The following is an 18,487-nucleotide window of genomic DNA, read 5'->3' as shown; positions in this document are numbered from 1 at the left end:
CACACAAAACACACACCAACAATCAACATTTCTTGGTGATTTTACAAATCCAGGTCCTATCAAGAGGTCAGACAACTGCACTGTGATTGCATGTCTGCATAAAAGGAAAGAGAAAACAAAGGACCTTACCTTTGTCATTACATGAATTAACCGCTTGCTTTCTAGGTAAGAAGTAAATGCTTGGGGACTGGAGAATAGGCCCGGAGGTGAAGTGTGCTTCCTGTGCACGCATAAGGGCTGAGGGGGCTGAACTGCCCAAATTTAAATCTCTAGATCTCATATAAACAGCTGCACATGGCTATGCAAGCCTGTAACTTCATTCCCATAAATGGGAGCGGAGACCAGGGAATTGCCCAGGCTAGCCAAAACCAGCAAGCTCTGGTATCAGTAAGAGACTCTGCCTCAAATAAGAATGGGCAGAGGAGCGATGGAACAAGACACCTGTGTTCTGCTCTAGCCAGTGCAGGTGAGCACATGGGTTGTGGCAAGGGCACGTACATGGGCATAAATCAGGAGCGCGCGCGCGCACACACACACACACACACACTCAACCTTTGAACTAACTGGTGGTAGAATGGTTTCTGTGAATGAAACCATTGCTGTCTCCTATGATCAAATAATAGCATTTGAGACATAAGCACATAAACAATGATTCCTGCTCTGTTGAATTACCATATTGAGGGCAGTAGGGAAACTGAGTCAGTCTAGAAAGCTTTACCTGTCCAGAGTTTTAGCCTATTAAATATTCTCAGGGATCAAAAATCTCAAAACATTATAATAATCAAGACATCAAATAGAAATTTAGAATTCAGAGAGAAAACTGCCATCTATATAAAAATAGACAGCGTTAAAAATATTTTTATTTGTTTATTTGACAGAGAAAGAGCGAGAAAGAGAGAGAATGGGTGAACCAGAGCCTCCAGCCACTGCAGACAAACTCCAGATGCATGCACCCAATTGTGCATTTGGCTAAGTGGGTCTTGGGCAATTGAACCTGGGTCCTTTGGCTTTGCATGCAAACATCTTAACTGCTAAGCCAGCCCTCAAGCCCCATACAGCATTTTTAATAACAATAACATAGAAGCCTTTTTCACAAAACAACCAGAAACAGGCAAATGTTCTGTATGGTTGCAAATACTCTGGAAACAGTGTAAATGTGTAAAAGTAGAGGATTTGTTACCCAAGATATATGACTCATGACAGCTACATTTGAAAAATATGAACTGCTATGAGAAATGCCAGTGATACTATTAAGCTTAAAAAGTGGGGTGTATGGGGCTGGGAAGATGGCTCAGCAGTTAAAGGTGCTTAATTGTAAAGTCTGCTGGCCTGGGTTCAACTCCAGGACCACCTATGTAAAGCAGAACTAATGTTCCTTTGCAGCAGCAAGACACATCTGTGTACTATAAGTGGGCACATTTGCACACGCAGGCACATACACGTGTGTGCACTTAAATAAATAAAATTGAAAAAAATGGGGTGTGAAGAGGCAGAATGTATGACATGATCTAATTTAACTTACATATTATTAAGATAATCCATATGTCATATAACTTACCCTCTTAATTATACAATTTGATGATCTTAACATACTCAGTTAGATATCACCTCAATAAATTTGGAATACTTTCATCACTTCAAAGAGACCTTATCTCTATTAGCAGTCACCAGACATGATGTACTTTTTACTTCAAGAATATAAGTGGCATAATCATACAGTGGGAAATTATTTAGCCATAAAATGGAATGAAACCCTGATGCATGCTACATGAAGTATTGATACACGTGAATGCCTTATGCTAAGTGAAAGCAATGCACTAAAGACTGCAGACTGTGTGAGTCCATTTGCATGAAATGACCCGAGAAGGCAACTCTATAGAGACAGATAGTAGCTTAGTGGTTGTCTAGGGCTGGGGGTGGGGGTAGTGGTAGATAGGCTAAGTGGAGCGTGGTTGGTAGGGTTTGCTAATTGCTGTTTCTTCTAGGATAATGAAAATGTTCTAAAATTGATTAAGGTAATGGTTGTGTAATCCTGTGAACAGACTAAAAACCTTTGCACTGTACTCTTTAATGGGTGGATTGCATAGAATGAGAATTATATCCCAATAAAGCTGCTTTTAAAGTACATAGGTATTATATAAATTTTTTGGAAAGATCATAAAAATGTTAACATTTTCTCTGTGTAGAGGAATAATGGATGATTTGATTTTAGTTTATTTAATAACTGTCTACAATGATCACATATTACTTACAAAGTAATACACTGACCACCTATTTGACAATTTTAGGGAATTTCTCATTTTAGGGTATAATAACACTACTAAGGTTGTCTTCTATGTCAACATGCAGCATAATATTGCTTACGTACACAACTGTTTCTCTATGGTGTACATAAACTGTTTCTCTCTGGGCAGTGGGGTTTTCTGTGTTGTGCACTTTTTGTTTTTCTTTTTCTTTTCGAGGTAGGGTCTCACTCTAGCCCAGGCTGACCTGGAATTCACTATGGAGTCTCAGGGTGGCCTCGAACTCTCGGTGATCCTCCTACCTCTGCCTCCTGAGTGCGGGGAATTAAAGGCGTGTGCCACCACGCCCGGCTTTGTGTTGTGCATTTTTAATCACTCTGCAATGACTGCATTTGTGATGAAAAACACAATTAAAAAAGTAAAAAAGAAGAATGCCTCATCTCCCAGAGATACATCCACACAGACACCTGCTGTGAGGCCACAGGGAAGACAGAGGGGGCCAGTGCAGCAGGAGAAGCGAAGCAATTAGAAATGTTTAAAGCTGGGTGCTCAGTTAATGGGAAGCCGGCATATTATATGACTCTTGTCTCTTTTTGCAGATGTTTCAAATGGTCTATAATATCAAAGTTAAAAAGAAGGGTGATTGGGCTGGAGAGATGGCTTAGCGGTTAAGCGCTTGCCTGTGAAGCCTAAGGACCCCAGTTTGAGGCTCGATTCCCCAGGATCCACGTTAGCCAGATGCACAAGAGGGCACATGCATCTGGAGTTCATTTGCAGTGGCTGGAGGCCCTGGCGTGCCCATTCTCTCTCTCTCTCTTTCTCCCTGCCTCTTTCTCTGTCTGGCACTTTCAAATAAATAAACAAACATAAAAAACAAAAAAATTAAAAAAAAGAAGGGTGATTGTAAATGAGATGAGTTCTACTTTGACTTCATGAGTCCTGAGTGTGCAGGAATTCAAGAAGCCCATGAGGAAATGCTGCGAAATGCAAATGCGTCATTGTTTCTCTTCGGTAGTGGTATTATGTGGACAGTATTTTACCCTGTGTACTTTTGTGTATTTTTAGGTACGCTACAATGACTACATGTTGGTTCTGTGATAGGAAAGATACCTCCTTCGGGCTGGAGAGATGGCTTAGCAGTAAAGCGCTTGCCTGTGAAGCCTAAGGACCCCGGTTCGAGGCTCAGTTCCCCAGGTCCCACGTTAGCCAGATGCACAAGGGGGCGCACGCGTCTGGAGTTCGTTTGCAGTGGCTGGAGGCCCTGGCGCGCCCATTCTCTCTCTCTCCCTCTATCTGTTTTTCTCTCTGTGTCTGTTGCTCTCAAATAAATAAATAAAAATTAAAATTAAAAAAAAGATATCTCCTTCTATGGAAAAGTTTTCTAATGTCCAGTAGTCACCTAGATAACAACACATTGTGCAAAATGAAACACAGGCGTCTCATCTGGGCTCACAGCTCTACAGAAGCCAGTGGAGACCATGAGTTACTGAGTAATTATTTGGCTGTTTGCCTGAGGGAATCCACAGTCCCGGTACGTGGGGGCGGGGAGCTGGAAGCTGCCCAGACTTCAGGAGTATGACCTGGAGCATTTGCATAATCATTCATAAAGTGGATGGTTTTCTTTGTTAAAGCAAAAGCAAACAACATCTGGGTAAGCAACTATGAAATTTGTCATTTCCAATTTAAAATTAATTTGATGATATCACATCTTCATCTAGGAAAGTCATCTTTTAAAAATAAATTCACAGGAATTTGGGGAATGAATTGTATAAAATGTAATATGAACTGTACAAAAGAGAATGACATTGTAAGTACCCTTTTACCATAACTACTTCCAAGCTTACAAAGAAAGAGTTGTTTAAGGGCACAAAGGAAGAATAATAACTCCTTACACACATACATTTCTTTTCCTTCAAACATCCAAAACTAGGTAAGTAAAACGTAGTGGGTGCTCCAGGAACTCATATAGCCTCTTAGAAATGATGAAAGGGAAGATTTTTCTGTAGGAAATAACTTCCATAAAAATACAGAGTTCAGGAGATGGTTCAGTAGTTAAAGGCACTTGCTTGGGAAGACTGCCGGTCCAGGTTTGTGTCCCAAGTACCCACATAAAGCCAGATGCACAAAGTGTCACATGCATTTGGAGTCTGGCAGGAGTAATGGCCATTCTCATTCTCTCTGAAATAAGTAAAATAAATAAATACCTAAGTAGAAAAATCAGACCCGATTATGGCAGTGCTCAAAGTTGACAGAGGTAAAAATAACATATACACTTTGAAATTTCTCTATTTTTATTGCTTATTTGCATATGTAGCTATAGAATTTAACATTTGCCCTGTTTGTTTTAGATATTGCATTGTTTCAGTCTTTCCTTGCTATGTCCAATGCCATCTTTTGCAGTGTGAATGTTTACTTTGTGCCATTATGTTATTTTGGTTTTTACAACTCACTGTTAAGAGACCTGGACTATGGGGATGTTTGACTGCTGGGTTAATAAAGACTATGGGGGCTTTTAAAGTTGGACTGAATTGTGTTTTACATCATGGATGGTGTTTAGTTCATGGGAGCCAGGGGCAGAATGTAGTGGTTTTAGTCAGTGTCTCCCCCCCCAATAAACTTATGTATTTTGTGCATCTGGCTTATGTATGTTCTGGGGAATTGAACCTGGGTCCTTTGGCTTTGCATGCTAGTGCCTTAACCACTAAGCCATTCCTCTAGTCCTTAGCTGATGATAATTTGGGAGGTGGTGCCTTGCTAGAGGACGTGTGTTGTTGGGTGTGGGCTTAGGGATGCTGTAACCAGCTTTGCCCTCGCCAGAACTTGGCTCATGCACCTGCTGCTCTTGTCCACTTGCTGTGGCACAGGTGATGCCCAGCGTCTGCTCCTGCCACCCTTTCCCCTGCCATCTTGAAGCTTCACCTTGAGACTTAAGTCAAAATAAATCCTTTCCTCCCATGAATTGCTTTGACTGGGTGTTTTGTGCCAGCAACAAGAAGGTAACTGCAGAGGGCATTCATTTCCACTTTCATCAAATCAACCCAAAATTTATTAACCTACTGATTCCATTAACGCTCTATTTTATTGCAAGGGAAATGTTCTTGTCTGGAGAAAAGGCATTCCTGTATAGTTTCTGTTCTTCCTTTAAACTTCACATATTTTGGCTAAACTGACCTTAAATTGTTACAAAATATTTAATGTTGGAAAAATTCATGCTGGAACCAATATATAATAACACCGGAGGCAGAATGAAGCGATTTCATTTCTAAATTAGCCTGAAGCAATTATGTCAAAGAAATACATATTTAGCAAAAGAGATAGATGGCCAAATATTACCCCAGGCGCTGGTAGATGTGACCTGAGATTTCAGGAGGAATAGTTGTCACAGGAATGGTGATGGCTAGCAACATTTACTGAGGCTTACTATGCGCCAAGCATGACGTCAAATACTTTGTATGGATTCTTTAATTAATTAATTGTTATTATTTATATTTATATTTTTATTTATTTGAGGGGGGAGCAGAGAGAGAGAGAGAGAATGGATGCACCTGGGCCTCCAGCCAGTGCAAATGAACTCCAGATACATGTGGTTCCTTGTGCATCTGCCTTATGTGGGTCCTGGGGAATTGAACCAAGGTCCTTTGGCTTTGCAGGCAAGCACCTTAACCGCTAAGCCACCTTTCCAGCCCTTATTAGTATTTTTTGGGGGGGGAGTTTGCTTCAGCAAGGCTGGACTGGAACTCATGGTGATCCTCCTACCTCTGCCTCCTGATAGCTGGGATTAAAGGCATGTGCCACCATGCCTGGCAAAATATAATGTATTGGTGAGTGCATGTGCATGCACGTGTGTGTGTATGTATGTATGTACATACATGTATGTATGTATATGTGTATATGCCAGGGTTTCTTGCCATGGCAAACAAATGCCAGATGCTTGTCCACTTTTTGTATATGTCTTTATACAGGTGCTGGGGAATGGAGTCTGGGCAGACAGGCTTTGCAAACAAGTACCTTTAATTGCTGAGCCATCTCCTTTGCCACTGAATCATCTAATTTGTTCTCCATGCACATAATATGTGGTACAAAAAGCAGGTACTGCCAGGTGTGGTGGCACACGCTTTTATTCCCAGCACTTGGGAGGTAGAGGTAGGAGGATCTCCATGAGTTCGAGGCCACCCTGAGACTCTATAGTGAATTCCAGGTCAGCTTGGGCTAGAGTGAGACCCTATCTTGAAAAACAAACAAACAAACAAACAAACAAACAAACAAACAAAAAGCAGGTACTAAAAAAGATTAAGTGTTAATCTTTGCCCACAGCTTTGTAGCTGGTAAAGATAGGAATTGAACCTAGACCTTTCTGACTTAGTGGCCTCAGTTAATACAACAATGAAAAGTGTGAAATGATTTTATAATGATGACAATGTAGCCTCATGCTTTTTATTCAACTGGAGTATTTATGTGTTACAGTTGACATGGAAACCACTAAGCCTTGTAGAAGGTTTATGTTTGCAGCCTTGATTTTTCTGGCAAGGATGTAAGGGAAATTCTGGATATGGGCAAAAAGGAACTCCAGAAGTCAGACATTTCCTTTTCAGTTTTTCCCAGCTGGGTCATAGCGATCTGCTGTGATGATCTGGGCTGTGCCAGAACTTTGGAATGAGCACACTGCCACACTTCTAAGTTCTGACTGGAGTGGTAGGAGAGGATGATGGTTAGGGAACTGACAACACCTAGCACCAGGCCTTCAAGCACAGCAAAAAACTTTTGATGGAAATCTTGACTCTTCATCTAAACGTTTCCAAGAACAATGAATTAAGTGCGTGCTGTGCATGTGGAATGACCTGTGGTGAGCGAGTAATCCGTGGGCTTCCCCCGCCCGTGGAGCTAGCCACCAGCGCTGCCTGGAGACACGGTGTCGGGTGCTGGTCCTCGTACTGGCCACATTAGTGCATCTTCTTCTCACAATTCTCTGGTGTGTGTGGGGGGGTGTTCACTTAGTTTACAGATGAGGAAGGTTAAGACACAGCAAGTTTACGAAACGATGTGAAAGCTAACGGCAGAGCTAGGATGTGAAGACATGCTCACGCTCTTGACTTCTTCCCTAAACTATCTTGTGGAAGAAGACAGGGGGATTACATTATGTATTCAATGGAGCAGCAATTAAAAAAAAAAACCCCACAGATATGCGCACTGGAGATTATCAGGAAAGGAGAAAGTAGCTGATTCCATTTGGAGTGGGAGGGAGGGCGGCATTCTGGGAAGAGTGCCAGTTGGGCAATGCCTTCGTAGCATGTACTGGTGACTACTAGGTACACTAGGGGAACAGCCCGGCCAAGGCAAGGAGGTGGGACTGGGCCCTTGCATGGGAGCAGCTAGATAGATTGCCCTGCATAGGCAACAGTACCAAACAGTTGAGTCAGACGAGCACAGCAGTAGGAACAGATCAGAGGGAAGAAAAGATCAGAGGATCACTACCAATCCACAAACTGGCTGTACTGAGGACTGTGATTTCATGTGGGAAAATTTTAAAGTTTTCAGCAGGGGAGAAAGAGCAAAGTACTGAATTGATTCTTTGTTGCAGTGCACAGAATGAAATGATACAGGGGTGAGGAAAGAGAAGTAGGGGTCCCAGGTAGGAGACTAGAAGAGACTCAGTGAGAATCCACAGGCCAAGCCCATGGGCCTTGTTAATTCAGGTGATGGGGGTGGAGAGTGGGACACTGGGGGGAGGGGGGCAGGGACTTCCTCTTTAAGAGTGAAGCTGGGGGCTGGGGTGATGGGTCAGTCCATAAAGGTCTTCCTTGCATGTTTTCTGGCTGGAGTTCAACTCCCCAACACCCACATAAGGCTAGAAGCAAAGGGTGTGGATGTATCTGTGATCCTGATGTGCCTATGGCAATGGGAAGTGGAGCCTGAAATATCCAGAAGCTCATAGGTGGTGTGCACAAAGCAGGCTGGGTGGAGAAGACAACACTCTGCGGCTGACCTCAGATCTCCACACGTGCGCTGTGGCACACTCACGCACATATGCACGCGTGCGCGCGCGCGCACACACACACACACACACACACACACACACTGAAAAAAAAGAGTAGAGGGCCAGGTGTGGTAACAAACGCCTTTAATCCCAGCACTTGGGAGGCAGAGGTAGGAGGATCGCCCAGGGTTTGAGGCCACCCTGAGACTACATAGTGAATTCCAGGTAGGCCTGAGACACAGTGAGATCCTACCTCGAAAAAACAAGAAAAAAAAGAGTGAAGGGCTGAAGAGATGGCTTAGCAGTTAATGTGTCTGCCTACAAACCCAAAGGACCCAAGTTCAATACCCTAATACCCACATAAAGCCACATGCACAAGGTGGTGCATGTATTGAGTTCATTTGCAGTGGCTAGTGGCCCTGCTGTGCCCATTCTCTCTTTCTCTACACCTGTCTCTTTGTCATAAATAAATAAAATAGTTTTTAAAAAAGAGTGAAGCTTGGGCTGGAGAGATGGCTTGGTGGTTAAGCACTTGCCTATGAAGCGTAAGGACCCTGGTTTGAAGCTTGGTTCCCCAGGACCCACGTTAGCCAGATGCACAAAGGGGCACACACATCTGGAGTTTGTTTGCAGTGGCTGGAGGCCCTGGAGCACCCATTCCCTCTCTCTCTCTGTCTCTTTCTCTCTCAAATAAATAAATAAAAATGACCAAAAAAATTTAAAAAAATAAAAAAAGAGTGAAGCTTGATTCTCACAGAAGCTTCTGCCAGCTTTCAACTCTCCCCTAAGAAGGTGGACTTATAGGGGCACTGCATTTCTAGATGCATGGACTCTGACTGTTATCAGTAACTAGTTCTGGGTGTCATCTTCCTCTTCCTCTGTGTGATATCAAAAGCCCCATTGAAGCAAGAGGGATGCTTTGCTTTGCTGATGAAGGTCAATTTCATAATACATCACACACAGTCCCAGAAAAAGTCTGTCTGAGCCCGGGATGCCCACGGATACCACAATAATGACCTTTTATTTCATCGTACCTTATTTCTTGAAGGAACACTCAAAGATGGGCAAATTACCCCACTTCTAAAATTGGCTGAGAAACATAAAGAATGCAAGGTTGCGTTTCCACACTTACGACTTCTCTTCTCCAGGTAACTGACTGGCCCCTGCTTGTCCCCTCCCCCGTGCTAAGTGGTCAACTTCCGGTCCAGAGGAGCCTGAGAACACCCAGAAGCAAAGCCCACTCAGCTGAGGGTGAGGCCACAGCTGGGAGGGTGACTCAGATCCTAAACAAATGTCCTCAGCCATTTGGTGGCAATGGGGTAGCGGGGGTAGGTGGAGGAGGGCTGTTGCCTTTCCCAGGAAGTTGGTTAGTTGGATAATTCTATGGGGAAAAGACTAAGTACAAAAAAAAAGTCTACTTACTGATACTAGAAATCAGATCATTAAATCTTTCCTTAGGAAAGAGGGGGTTTTCCAGCCCACGGAAGTAGAGCTTTAGAACGCCAGCCACGGAGTTGATATCGTGGTTGCTCTGGTCATCAGCCAAAGGGTTTTCACCTAGAAGAGAAGAGAATGCGCACGCGTCGTCCTTCTTTTTACTTCTTTCAACAGGAACATCCTTCCACAGACTGATATATACATATATATGCATATGTATCTTTTAATTATGCTTTATGAAAGATTATATGGTACTAAAATTAAAATAATTGGTTTAGATATCCCACCCTATGATTAAACTAAAAGTAGCTGACTAAAATAAAGCTTTAAAAAAATATCTTGTGCTACCAAACACTCCCTTACCACTCGCCCAAATCTTAAAATAAAACACTGTGGGATTCGTAATGTTACCCAGCATTTTTCTAAGCTAAAATCAGTAACTTTAACTTGACATGAACTCAAAAACTACATTCCGTGTTTCTTATACTCTTGGAAAGGATGCGGTAGTAGTTGGCCTGGCTATGCCACAGAAGTCAGAGACAGGACGCTGAGCTGTGACACTGGCAATGGGACAGTCAGGTGTTTCTCAAAGCAGCATGGCGGTGTTCAGAGAGACCGAAAAGCTGTCCTGAGCAGTGGGAGATCGTGAAGTCAGGCAGGGAAACTGCAAATGCACCCTTAATAGTACCAAGGAGTTTGCATGAGAAGTGAATAATTTACAAATGTTTCACTAGTATAAAATTATAGTTTATTTTATAGTAAATGTTATATTAGTTAACTGGGCTGGATAAATCTACTTTCTTGAGTATTAATCTGAGATAAAATCCTTAAGAAATTCAACATAACTTATAGCCTTACATCAAACTCTAGGTTTTTATTTTATTTATTTATTTATTAGACATGGGGGAGGGGAGAGAGAATGGGCATGCCAGGGCTTCTAGCCACTGCAACAAACTCCAGATGCATGTGCCACCATCTGCATCTGGGACCTGGAGAATCGAACCTGGGTCCTTAGGCTTCGCATTATGTGCCTTAACCACTAAGTCATCTCTTCAGCCCCAAACTCTAGTTTTTAATGTGTGTGTGCGCGCAGGCGTGCGTGTGTGCATGTAAGTGTGTATACATGTATGCATGTGAATGTGGAGGCCAGAGGATCACCTCAGAGATGCCTTCCTTTTCCTTGAGATAGAATCTCTCACTGGCCTGGAGTTCACCAGTTAGGCCAGTCTAACTAGCCAGAGAGCCTCAGGGATCCTCCTGTTTCTACTTCCTCAGAGCTGGGATTATAGACACAAGCCACCATGCTTGGCATTAAAAAAAACATTTTGTTTATTTCCAAGGAGAGGGAAGGAAGGAAGGGGAGAGAGAGTGAGAGAATGGTATATTATTAATTTATTTCCAAGGAGAGAGAAGAAGGAGAGAGGGACAGAGACAGAGAGAGAATATGGGTGCACCCTAACTCCAGATGCTTGCACCACTTTGTGCATGTGTTGGGATTAAAGATGTGAGCCACCACACCCAACATATTTGTCTTTTGTGGCTTCCCCCCCCCCCCCCGTTGTTCCCTTTCCTTAACCTAGGGCAGTATATCATGGAACATGGACTCACTAGAATCATTCCTATTGTTGTTTTTTTTTTTTTAAATTTTTATTTATTTATTTATTTATTTGAGAGCGACAGACACAGAGAGAAAGACAGATAGAGGGAGAGAGAGAGAATGGGCGTGCCAGGGCTTCCAGCCTCTGCAAACGAACTCCAGACGCGTGCGCCCCCTTGTGCATCTGGCTAACGCGGGACCTGGGGAACCGAGCCTCGAACCGGGGTCCTTAGGCTTCACAGGCAAGTGCTTAACCGCTAAGCCATCTCTCCAGCCCCCTATTGTTGTTTTTGCTTGCTGCGAGAAAATCTTACCCAAAGAGATCACAAACACACACCAAAGGAATGTCCAAGGAAAACAACAGAGCCTGACGCTGTGGTGGCTGGTGAGGGGGCCAATACGCCACCATCTCCTCCTGCACATGGCTCAAGGTATGAGGAGTGGCATGCTTGCTGCTGATGGGAAACTGCTCTTTTCCATACATTATACTGGTCAGAGAATTTGGATAAAAAAAAAATGTGGTTCCAAGTTTGCCTCTTTAACCAAGGCTTTAAAATTCAAAGGGTTCTATGCCAAGTCTTCTAGACTGAGGAAAACAGGGCAAAGAGAGAGAAGGTACAATTTCTCCATGCCATGGGCACTCTGCATTTTTACCCTGACCACAAAGCACAGGGAAGGCACAGATGTACCCAGAAGCAGATACAATTCAAATCATTATAATTGGAGAGCATTAATAACTTAGCTATCATTAGAGAGTTAGGCATTTTCATAGATTCTATCCAATCCTCACAATAGTCCTGCAATTTAAAAAATATTTTAATTTATTTATTTGCAAGCAAAGAGAGAGAATGAATTGGCACACCAGGGCTTCTACAAATTGTAAACCAACTCCAGATGCATGTGCCCGCTTGGTGCATCTGGCTTTATGTGAGTACTAGGGAATCAAACCTAGGTTGTTAGGCTTTGCAGGCAAGTGCCTTAACTGAGCACTTTCTCTAGTCCTCCCCTTTTTTCGTTTATTTTTTATTTATTTAATTGAGAGTGACACACACACACAAACACACACACAGAGAGAGAGAGAGAGAGAGAGGGAGGGAGAGAGAGAGAAAGTGAGTGCAGCAGGGCTTCCAGCCACTGCAAATGAACTCTAGATACATGCACCACCTTGTGCATCTGGCTTACTTGGGTACTGGGGAATCAAGCCTCGAACTGGGGTCCTTAGGCTTCACAGGCAAGTACTTAACTACTAAGCCATCTCTCTAGCCCATCCCTCCCTTTTTTTTTTTTTTTTTTGAGGGAGGGTCTCACTTTAGTCCAGGCTGACCTCAAACTCACAGCGATTCTCCTACCTTAGCCACCTAAATGCTGGAATCAAAGGCACACACCACCACGGACAGCTAATCATGCAATTTTGAAGATGAGAAAATGAAGGCCAAATTAATGCCTGCTAACTTGATCTAAATCCCATGAGTAATAACCAATTCTTTAATAGGGTTCTAGGTCTTCCTGACACTAACCCCTATGGTTCTAATCATAATGTGTCCATCAACAGTTTAGTAGAAGCTACACAACAACCAATTATGAACCCGAGTGAAGCACCAACTTGGATCAAAGGCAGGTTAGAATGGCACCATGGCTAATCCCAACTGTCAGCTCAATGGGATTTAGAATCCCCATACAAACAAACCTCTGGATAGGCCTTTGAGGGAGTTTCTAGACTAGGCTAATGAGACAGGAAGACCCACTATAAACTGTGGAATGTACTATTCCATGGGCTGAGTTTATGGACAGGGAGTGAGCTGTATATGAGCACTCATCACTCTGCTTCCTGACTGTGGACACAATGTGACCAGTGCCTCATGTGCCTGCCACCATGCTGGACCTTCAAACCATGAGCCAAAACAAATCCTTCCTTCCTTCCTTCAGTTGCTTGTCAGGTATTTTGTCACAGCAATGAGAAAGTAATTCAGATAGGAATAAGAGGAAGGAAAGCTGCTGGCTGAGGAAGGAGAGAGATGGACAGTGGGGAGGAACTATCTCACACACCAATGTCTAGGTCAGGGGCACCTCTGTCTCTTTTGGAGACACTTTACATATTTGTTACAATCAGTGATAATCTAAACCTGGAGACAAGCTATATGCTCTGCTGCCTTTCACTATCAAGATTATGCCTGAATGCTCTGAATAGAACCTCCACGATGAAGTAAATGCACAGAGAAAGGTTTGGAGGGTGTCCAGGACGGGTGCACCCTGCAGAATGCACAAGGCAATGACTTTTTCACATTTATGCTTATAGGTAGAGACATATAGTCACCTCTCTCAAATGAATTTTTAATATCGTTGACTTCCACCTGGGAACCAGACACGCGGAAGATCCCCTGATGCTGCAGACCTAAGGCAAAGAGAAGGGAAAACATGAGAAACCCATCCCATCCTTCAGACCTCCTTTCCTTAAGAACTAAATGTCAGCTGGAAGACATTTGCTGAAAAGCTCCCACTGCTTATTTCTTAATAGGAATTTAATAGGGTATGGCTTACCATAGAGATTGATGAACCGAATACAGCTCTCCACAATAAGGGGGATAACCTGTCCTGAGTCCTGGGAAAAGAGAGGGAAGCCAAGTAACTTCAAGACAGAGGTCTATGTTACACATAAAAATTAAGACTCATAGCTCAGCAGTACTGAGGGTGGCTTTTACTGTGCTAAGTGATCATTTCCAAATCTACCCTTTCTAACAGTCTTTCACCAGGCTAAAAAAGAAAAAAACAATATATTTAAACAAATGTACATTTCAGTTCTGAAGCAAACCAAATGAAATACATTCAACACATGAAGGCAATGTTGCTTCAACTTATCTTGGTGTATCTAGAGATTGTCACAGAGCTAACTTGTGTTGGGAGTGGCGGCTGCTAATCTGGGCACTTGGGAGGTTGGGGCAGGAGGACCCAGAGTTCAAGGCCAGATGGGCTACATGACAAGATATGTCACAGAAACAAAACCAGAAAGCTAACATTTCTTTTACTTATATGCTAGAATGAATAATTCATTCTTAATAAACATTTTTGTTTATTTTTGCTTATTTATTTGAGAGCAACAGAGAAAGAAGTATATGTACATATATATATATGGAGAGAGAGAGAGAGAGAGAGAGAGGGAGGGAGGGAGAAAATGGGCGCACCAGGGCCTCCAACCACTGCAAATGAACTCCAGACGCATGCGTCACCTTGTGCATCTGGCTTATGTGGGTCTTGGGGAATCAAACTGAGGTCCTTTGGGTTTGCAGGTAAGTGCCTTAACTGTTAAGCCATCTCTCCAGCCCAGTTTTAAAAATATTTTTTGTTTATTTTTATTTATTTATTTGAGAGCAACAAACAGAGAGAAAGAGGGAGAGAGAGAGAGGGAGGGAGAGGAATAATTCATTTTGGAAAGGTTACTGATAGAAATGATCAATGGTTAATGCCTGTACGTGAAGCATCTTCTGCCTGACTAGTTGTCCTGGTCAACTAAGACCTTTCAAGCTTCTCAGAATCTTCTCTAGCACATACATCCCTGAGGCTACACTGCCTCGATAGTGACAGTCACAAACTGTCTCAGATAATTGAAATGTGTCACGTATTTACTTCGTTTGCATCAGAACTTACTCATCCTTATAGAGTTTGTGTATCTTAAAGATTATGCCAAAAATGGCACAAGTGGACATTCCGTTAGGTCTCGTTCTTAGGAAGGAAGACTTCTTCGACTTTCTTTCTCCACATCTTGTAAACTGGTCACCACCCTCTGCCAAGCAAATGCTAGAAAAGCTTTAAATGTGTAGGATGACAAAGGAGATGAAAGGGCTGAGGAGGCCACCGTTAAATGTGTATCAACGTCATGCACTCCATGGAGTTAAAGAAAGCTGTTGAGTATGGAGCTGTTTTTTATGGACTTTTAAGACTGCTCTTTTAGGAATTAGGTCTTTAAAAGAAACATGGTATTTGAAAAAGAAGAGCTGATACCAGGTAGCTATTCATAGGGAATTTTATTCCAAAACACAGAAACTTGCTATGTTCACATATTAAGACAGTTGTTGAGAATCCATCGATCTTCCCAATTCAGTGAAGGAAAGATTGGGAATAATGTAGTCAAGCAGTTTAAACTCTGCTCTTCTGGAGTGGGTGATGCACTTCTTCAGGGGTGAGTTTAAGTTTTAAGACCATCCAATCAGCACACAAACCAATGAATGGTCCACTTACTTCTGGAGCCTGTGCTAAATTTCTCTAATTAGTTAATTTGTTTCAGGAACATAAGTTTTGTTAATTCCTTAAAGAAGAGTCTTAAGGATAAAAAACGTATTATAGTATAGACTAGTTGGCCCATGAATGGTGGTATAATTACATCAAAATTTGCTTGAATACATGAAGGGATTTTTCTTTAAGGTACAAACATGATTTAGCAGAAGTAGACAATATGAACAATTCATGTAATATTACAATCCAAAGAGCAACAAATACTTAAATGTAAGTGATGAAAGGAAAACATTAGTTTACATTTCTGCTGAACTGAGTGTTAAAACAAAACCAAAGAACAAAAGATTTTTAAAAGAAAAATGTTTGCACTATGACAGTTCAAAATAAGCCTTAAAATTACATTATTATTAAAATATGCCTTTTCATTCTCCCGGCAACTGCTAATCTTTTAGCTATGATTGGCATTTCACTCAGATGAGGCGAATTTTGAAGTCCAATAGTAATGAGTGTTTTCATTTAATTTTATGGTGCCAGGTGCTTGGTTAGAAAACATTTTACAAGGAAACAATGGGCTGCCTCCAGCTACCATTTAAATACATCTCTTTGCATCTCCGTTTCCCTTTAGGAAAATAGCTTCTCTCTACATGGAGGAAGCACTCTTCAGAGGTATGGAAAGAAACAGAGGGAGACCTGGGCACCTCTGTGCTCCTGCCAGGACCAGACTCCTCAGTGTGTCTGGGCTGCTGTGCAGCTCTCGGGAGGTATTTTCCATGCTAACTGCTTTGTTCCTTCAAGAGCCTCTAACTCTTCCTAACGAAATACCTCTGAACTCTGTAATCCGTGCTGCGCTTTAGGCAGACGTCCTCACGCTGCGCTCACGGCAGAGAATCACGCAGCTGCCTTGTGCCTTCCTGTCCTCGTCCCCTGCCACGCCACCTCACTGCTGTCATCTTATTCTTCCCCTCCCTCGGTCACTTTGCTCCTGCGTATGAGCTACTGGCTGGGAAAATGTCTCACTAAATCAAATTTGACAATAATTTTGTTTTAAGTTATATCCAGTCAGCGCTGATGGCTCACAGGGATGGATTTGTGACTGCTGTTCAGGTTGTTCGGTGAATTCTTTTCTGGTTAGAGCTCACTGTAAGGCTGGCAGAGGTCTCGCGTCTCCCTCCCTCTGCATGCATGCATGTGTACACAGAACGTATGTGTCATAGGCATGGTGCACATGTATGCATGCTTTTTAATCATGACCGCACAGATTCAATAAATAGATCTGCCTTTTCAGAAGGTAAGATGTCTATGACATACCAATTATGGGGTGTTATAAAATATTTAAAATATGTTTTTTCTCACAAAAATTTAATTTTTAAAACCAGTGCAACCCAATTATAAAATGTTGTCTATAAAGTAGATAGTTCTCCCCCTTTTTGAATTAAATTTTTTGATTAAATTAGGATCCATAATCCAATCCTAAATGTGAATTTAATAAAAGCCATGAGCTCAAATTTGATACATTTGCCAAACATATCATGTAAAAAGCAAAGGTTTAATCTTTCCGCTTTTACTGGAGACTATTACTCTTAAATTAGTGTCGTTTCCTACCCTTCTTTCTGAGCGAAGCCTATTTATAAACTGTCCAATTTTCAGCTGCAAACATTTTCCTTTTAAAGGCCTTACGAAACCTAATTAAAGCCAAGCATGAGGCTGACATGAGCATGATGCCAGCAGCGACAGAGGCCGTGCCCTCGCGTCCCTCCAGCCACGATACCTGATGTCTCGTGTGCGAGTTCCTTCGTCCCCGGCTAGAAGCATTATCAGAAATACAGGATGAAAAAGAAGACAGGGAGTAAACACAGCAGAGATACAAGATACAGACTTCAGGGCTGTACAATTTATCCAATATAATGAATTCCTTAAGTCATGGGAAAGAGACCCTTGCTGTGCTTCAGAGCAAGCCTGACAAATGGATTTGAAGACACGTTGTGCCATCTCATTTGCACAAGTAAAAATAAAGCATTTTAGACCTTTTTTCCTTTTTGTTCAAATTTTGGCTAAAAAAAATTAGAGGGCCTTTTTCTTTTGTCCACATGATAACGCCCACATTTATTTTCTCTTCTGAAGGCACTCGACCCAAATATTCTTTCCTCTCTGACTTCAGGAAATATTATATTGATTTTCTGGGAAAGCAAAGAGCCCCAGGACAGACTTGGACATAATGACCTGCCTCTGATTATGAGAGGCTGAGGCCATTATAGTGAGAAGTGTGGAGGGCAGCCACCTAAGTGGCTGGTGCCAGTACCTTGACGAATGTTTCCAAATCCCCATTAAACAACTTAGCATTATACTGTGAGCGGGGTCTGGACTTCCTGTGTTTCTGGGGCTTAGGGGGAACATTTGGAGGCCTAAGGGAAGGGAATATAATTACTGAGCATGGCAGAAATCAAACAATAAATGAAACACCCATAGGTCACATCAAAATGACAAAACCAAGGAATCTTGGGTTTCTTCCCCGCCTTAGTCCCTGAGGAAAACATTCCCACCCTTTCCATTTATATACTTTACGTTTGTGTTGAAAAACATGTGAGATGTTCATTTAAACTGATACTTTCTTATATGCTAGAGGCATTTGTTGGCCAGCTTATTTAAATATGACAAGTATTACGAAATGGAATTATGAGCTCTGGTCAAATGTTACAAAGCAGGGTTCTGGTTTCCTGGTTTACAAGTCACACAGTAAGAACTGGTTATAAAAGAATTTCAACAGATCCCCAAAGGAAAAATTAAATATGGAGTTTTAGTTAGAAAATACTTCTTCAATGTAGGTGACATCACATCTGTTCAGTACTCCTCATGTAGTGAAGGGGTTTTATTTTATGCCAAAATTATTATTAGTGGGTCACAGTCCACATGAGGGTTTGGTTCCAATATGTTTTCTGATGTGGGGGGGGGGAGATGCTCACATGAATTATTTCAGTAGAACAACAATGCTACTGTCCACATGACCATTGT

At 42.2% G+C, this 18,487-nt stretch overlaps 1 protein-coding gene across 2 annotated transcripts in view; it reads right to left on the bottom strand.

Moving 5' to 3' along the window:
- The window catches only part of Srgap1 (SLIT-ROBO Rho GTPase activating protein 1), a 308,516-nt gene that overhangs the window by 44,343 nt on the left and 245,686 nt on the right, over nucleotides 1-18,487 (bottom strand). Inside the window, exons 12-15 of one of the 2 annotated variants that reach the window (XM_004650052.2) lie at nucleotides 17,778-17,880; nucleotides 13,790-13,850; nucleotides 13,566-13,643; nucleotides 9,640-9,774 (exon numbers count right to left, since the gene is read on the bottom strand). In XM_004650052.2, the coding sequence (XP_004650109.1) occupies nucleotides 9,640-9,774; nucleotides 13,566-13,643; nucleotides 13,790-13,850; nucleotides 17,778-17,880 (377 nt within the window). Of the gene's footprint in view, nucleotides 1-9,639; nucleotides 9,775-13,565; nucleotides 13,644-13,789; nucleotides 13,851-17,246; nucleotides 17,281-17,777; nucleotides 17,881-18,487 lie in introns of both variants that reach the window. The other variant, XM_004650053.2, reaches the window with a different exon arrangement.

The sequence above is a fragment of the Jaculus jaculus genome, chromosome 6 (assembly GCF_020740685.1).
Source record: "Jaculus jaculus isolate mJacJac1 chromosome 6, mJacJac1.mat.Y.cur, whole genome shotgun sequence".
In the NCBI taxonomy this organism is placed as follows: Eukaryota; Metazoa; Chordata; class Mammalia; order Rodentia; family Dipodidae; genus Jaculus; species Jaculus jaculus.
The sequence above is the reverse complement of the archived record's forward strand: the minus strand, read 5'-3'. Positions and strand labels throughout refer to the sequence as shown.